Below are 6,019 nucleotides of genomic sequence, written 5' to 3'. Positions count from 1 at the left end.
ATTGTTTGAAACTTTAAGATAAAAAAACCTTTGCACATAGGAATCAGCTTCCATGTCAAAGAAAGTTTCCAAAGTGATTGAAGTTCCTGCTTAAGATCAGCTGTCGAACGAGGCTTATCACCTTTCTTCAAAAGCAATCTTCCAATAATCGAGAATTGAAAGTCCTCAAATCGTTCCTTGCAAAATTCAGAAGGCAAGGTAAGAGTGAAGCCATGACCAGAGTCTTGGGCTTGAAGCGCCGTGAATTTATGAGTGAAGACGTCCGGACGTCGTAAAACTTGAGGGGCAACAACCCCCGCATAAGAGCCACGCTGAACACCATTACTCACAAAAATATTTTTCGGGAGAAATTCTCCTTTTTCGCCAGAGGCCTGTATATCATTCCCTGAATTTTCCATCGATCCTCCCTTTGCGCTAGAGACAAGTGACTGCCCAACGGCGTCTGGCCGCTGCCTGTCAGCCGAACCATCACCAGGCAAAGACTTAACCGGCGGCAACAAGGACTTCTGCGTGAGGACGCCCGCAGTCGCAGCCGCCTTCCCAGAACTAGAAATACTCGAAGCTATGAAATTATTGGAGACCTTCGGCAGATTGAGGCCGGATCTGTCCGTGACCGGCGAGGGAGTGCCGGAACCATTCTGCGGCTCTTTAGAAGCCGAAGAAAGGGCCGCCTCCGAGACCGAGTGAGAATCCGAATCAAGGGTCGCCTTCACGATAGTCGTCTGTGGTTCCATGACCGGTGAGGACTGGATGCCGGCGAAAGCGTCCTACGGTCGGGCGACTGGATCGGGCGACGGTGTGCCGTTGGACGGCTGTATGACTGCTGGTTGTCAGAGCTAAGCGTGGCGTAGAGGGAAGGAGGGTGGGTCAACGATCTCGCCGCAGGATCGGCGCTTGGAGATTTTGAATGTTCGCGGTGGAGGCGATGGTCTCGGTGGCCGGTGGGGGTGGATTCGATGGGAACGGCAACGGCCGACGGGGTCGCCGTTGCTGTGTGGGAAGCTGAAGGTGGGTGGGTCAACGATCTCGCCGCAGGATCGGCGCTTCACGTTTTTTCATTGTCAGCCCAAATTGAAGACATAAACTCAGCCCAAATCTTAATGCTTTGAACTCGGGACTATCAATTTTGGAATCCCATTTCATATTTCAATATTTTATTAATAAGACTCTCAATTACTGTATCATTCTCCTATGGCAAACTGATGTTTTATGATATTATATAACTATATAACATTATATTTTTTATTTTTACATATTGTCATGCTCTTTAACCGAGTATAGATCAATTCTAATTGACATGAGATGGTTAACGGTACAAATTAGTTACACCATAATAATATATATAGGGTGTGGTTCTAGAGAGATATTTGTGAGAACGTGAGAACCATCAAATTTAATACATTCACTGTAAAAATTAATGCATTCGTTGTTAAAATTAATACACTTAAAAAAAATATTGCTCTCTTTAGGATTCGAACTCAGGATCTGCATTCATCCAACAAGATGATACATTCACCGTAGATCTTGATGATCGAATGGCTGAAAATGGTTCTCCGTTCTTCTTTTATTTAATGATATATACTTACTCGGTACAATATTAAATGCATTCGTATATTTTTATTTCGACTTATCCATTAAATACATCTTCATTTTTAATAAATATACCGCATACAATCTTATTATAAACAAGTGACCCTTATACCAATGTGCGTGTATTGGTCTAACGATTATACCAGTGTGCATGTATAATTATTTTAATAATTAAGGTATGAGGTCCTGAGTTCGAGTCTATTGTGACCCTTATATCCCTTGACACAGAGCACAAGCAAGATGGGTGATCCACTGGGAAGTTGGGTGACCGATTCGAAAGTTCGGCTAACTTATGCAATACAGTATAAATACAGAAAAAATTATAGAAATACAATAAATAAATAAATAGAATAAATAAATAAATAAATAAAATTACCGACGGCAACATCGTCGCTGACTAGCGACGGTAACCGCCATCGGTAGCCACGTTGGTTTCCGGCGACTTCTCGGCCACCGTCCGGCGAATTTTACCGATAGTAACAATGCCGTCGCTAACTACCGACGGCGGTTACCGTCGGCAAATCTCCGATAAAGCGCCGCCGTTCTCCGACGAGCGATGGCGGTGGCATCGCCGTCGTTAATTGCCGGCAGCGTACGGTCGCCGTCGTTAACGACGAGCCGATTAGCGACGGCAAATTGCCGACGGCACCGCCGTCGGTAGCATTTTTCACCGGCGGCCGTGTCTGATTACCGACGGCATTCTACCGTCGGTAATCGTACGTTTTTTTGTAGTGGTTTATGTGGCACCGCCAAATTTCTCATTTTTTCTTAATTTTATCCGGGAATGGCTAAAATAAGTGCACTTCTTAAGATATAAAATAAGAATCATTTTCAGCCCTTAGATCATCAAGATATACGATTGATTCATCATCCTGTTGAATGAATTCATGGTTCTAAGTTCGAATCCCAAAGGTAGCAAAAATTTATTTTTCGCAATTAATACCTTTATACAGCGAATTTATACGTGTACTACATAAAATTCATACATTTTTCCTATTTCTTATTTCTTATTTTAAAAGGTGCTCTCACGATAGTCCTTCCGATCCCCACATTATCCCTCTTATCTAACAAATAAATATTCTCTAATCCAATTGTCCTTTACACTCTCATAGTATTAATTAATTTGTGTTTTATATATCACGTATGAGCTACACCTGGAAAAACACTTGCTAAAATAGAGACACGATGCTCGTGGAGATAAAAGCATCCACAGTAGATCTCTCAAAAGTAATCCTAACTTTAAATTTGAGCTAAAATAATAAAAAGTGAGATAAAATGATCATCCAACAAATCACCTATATTAAGTTGGGCTCACAAAAAAATTTACACCCCCTCAAATTTAATTCTAAATTTAAACCCCCTTATATCTAATTCTAAATTTATAAAATAGATAATGAAAAATAGGAGAGATGTTGTGTGCAATTGTAAAATAAGGGTTCAAAATAATTTAGGGAAGACTATTTTTAGGAGTAAAATTTTGAGAGATCTGCGGTGAATGCTCTAACTATTTCCATAACAATAATAACCATTAATATTCCACATATGCACACTTTTGAGATTTTTCACGTAAGCTGTACGTTGTAATGAAAAATATTCATTTTTATAAAGTTATTTTGATTATGTTCAAATTAATTAAATTATTGATAACCTACTTTTTTTTTACAGCTAGCTATTTTTTCTTATATTTTTTTTATATATTTGTATTTATATTAGAAAAATGTAAAACTTTATACAAAAAATAATTTAAAAGCCATCAATATCCAAGGAAAATTTTGACTCTTCATCTTAATTTGGGCATAAAATCAAAATTTTTATAAAAGTGAACATTTTTAGTCAGAAGTTATAAATATGAGCATTTTTAGCTGTTAATAAATATTAAAAAAAAAAAGAGAGAAAAAAAACTGAGATTACATATTTTTTCAGTTGTATACGTACAATTTACAAAAATCATCACCACTATTAAAGTGCAATGACAAATAATTAATTACCCGAGCTGTGCGCTTTTTTTCACATTGTTGTCTAAAATTCAATTTGTTGCATTAATTTGTTATCAGACCTAATAATTTACTTGCAATTTGCCTCCAAAAATTAATTGACCAAAGTTGTCGGTGAGCAGCGACTGATTTTTTTATTTTTTTTTTTATTTTCTCCCTAAAGTGTAATGAACTCGCCAACACAGATTGCAGTAAACCATCAAGAAAAAAAGTATTTTAAGTAAGGTGGAAAAATATGTATAATTCGAATGACAAATATGAAATGTTAACAAAGTCTGAACGCTGTATTTCCCTCTCTGGTAAGAAAGGTGAGCCTAGATGATACAATACGAAATGATCTGTCGCCAGCGTTATTACATATATTCATTTATATGGAAATTTTCAACATAACATCACATATAAAAGTGGTTTATCGATAAATATTAAATATGGAGATGCAACGTATTTGGTAATAGTCGAATATCCAACTAATTTGAATAAATATTCGAAATGAGTATTAATGTGCTCCAGTACAAGACAAGAACAAAAAAAGCATTGTTAGATGATCACGTATTTAAGTCATGCAAATATTCCTCAAAATTTCAACCAAACCCTTTTCCTCTGAAAATAAAAAGTCATGAATTCTGCAGAGTTGGTGTTTCTTGTGTTGTATTTGTTATTCATCAATCTTGTTTCACAAGGGCAGCTCGAAATCGGATTCTACTCCCAAACATGCCCTAACGCGGAGTCCATTGTGAAATCTGTTGTGAGAGAAGCCACTCTTGCAGATCCACGAATTCCCCCCGTTCTTCTCCGCCTCCATTTCCACGACTGCTTCGTTGAGGTCTGTTTTCGTAATTTCACTATATATCTGTATGTGTATATGCATATGCATGCGTTGATTTGTGTGGTTAATTAGGGTTGTGATGGTTCGATTTTGATCGAAAACGGAGCAATTGCGGAGAAGAAAGCGGTGGGGCATCAAGGAGTTGGAGGTTTTGAGCAGATTATGAAAGCGAAACAAGAGATTGAAGCTCAGTGCCCCGGAGTTGTGTCGTGCGCCGACATCGTCGCCATGGCCGCCAGAGATGCTGTTGCTCTGGTGAGAGAGAGAGACAGAGAAGATATTTATGACGTCATTTTATTTATGCCAAATTTTCTATATTTAGAGGGTTTGTGAGGAGAGACGAGCATGGAATTTATCGCAAAAAGTTGGTGTTGTGATATCGTTTTTCTTGACTTGCGTCATGCAATATTTATCATTTTCTACCTCATTTTTCCACGCACTTACGTGATAATTTCATGAAATTAAAATAATATTATAATCGATTTTTAATTTTTTTTTTTTTTATGGAAGGCTGGAGGGCCAATTTACGCAGTTGAAACTGGAAGAAGAGATGGGAGAGTTTCCAACGTAGAGCTTGCGAGTGATATGCCAGAGGTTAACGACTCGATCGAAACCCTCAAATCCAAGTTCAGAAATAAAGGTCTTTCAAATCAAGAACTTGTCCTACTCAGCGGTAAATTAATTAATTTATTTGTCACAATTTAATTAAGTATATGTAATGAATTAATTTGAGTGTGCAGGAGCACACACGATTGGTACGACTGCGTGTTTCTTTATGCCGAAGAGACTGTACGATTTTAACGAGACAAATGCTTGGGATCCTCAAATCAGTCCTAGTTTCTTACCCAAGTTGAGAGGGATGTGCCCTCAACATGGAGACGTGAATGCTAGAATCCCTATGGATCCGCTAACCAAAGACAAATTCGACGATCAAATCATGCGAAATATTAAGAAGGGGTTTGCTGTATTAGCGTCGGATGCCAGATTATACGATGATGGTTTCACCAGACAAGTGGTGGATTTCTACGCCGGCGGCTCCAAATTTGCACCAGATTTTGCGACGGCTATGCTGAGAATGGGGCGGATTGGTGTCAAGTTGGGATCAAACGGGGAAATTAGACGAACTTGTCATGCCTTTAATTAACTCACTTATTTACCAACATATATATTGCACATACTTGTGTAATCCAACAATTAAAGACTTGTCAAACTTATTTACACCCATAACAAATAAATCATAACGCACCCTAAATGGATAATGTCCCAAACATTTATCATGTTTAATTAAACTGTGATTTCTATTATCATGATTGTTCAATATCTTACTATTTTTATATTCTATCGAGTTAAGTGAATTAACAAAATTATTGGAATATTTTTGGTTTTTTTGAGTAAAGTGTTTTTATTCTTGTTGGATGTATAGAATTAAAGTTAATTTTCAAAGAATTTACATATTTGAAGCTGCAATATGTGCATGACTTGCTCATTATGTATTTGATAGCTCATCTATTGTAATTATATTATAATGAGGTGAAACTAAGCCTTGTTAAGCCCACATAGAGTAGTTTCCTCAAACGAGTACGTAATTGATACTTTAATGCATTTAAAT

General features: G+C 37.5%; 1 protein-coding gene across 1 annotated transcript; it reads left to right on the top strand.

The window, feature by feature from the left end:
- Positions 1–4,120: 4,120 nt before the first annotated feature.
- Positions 4,121–5,768, top strand: LOC131011756 (peroxidase 43-like). The gene is made up of 4 exons (XM_057939593.1): positions 4,121–4,407; positions 4,483–4,665; positions 4,921–5,083; positions 5,151–5,768. The coding sequence occupies exons 1-4, from the start codon at positions 4,201–4,203 to the stop codon at positions 5,552–5,554; spliced, it is 957 nt and encodes a 318-aa protein (XP_057795576.1). The 5' UTR covers positions 4,121–4,200; the 3' UTR covers positions 5,555–5,768.
- Positions 5,769–6,019: the final 251 nt, after the last annotated feature.

This window comes from Salvia miltiorrhiza, chromosome 2 (assembly GCF_028751815.1).
Source record: "Salvia miltiorrhiza cultivar Shanhuang (shh) chromosome 2, IMPLAD_Smil_shh, whole genome shotgun sequence".
Taxonomy (NCBI): Eukaryota; Viridiplantae; Streptophyta; class Magnoliopsida; order Lamiales; family Lamiaceae; genus Salvia; species Salvia miltiorrhiza.
The sequence above is the reverse complement of the archived record's forward strand: the minus strand, read 5'-3'. Positions and strand labels throughout refer to the sequence as shown.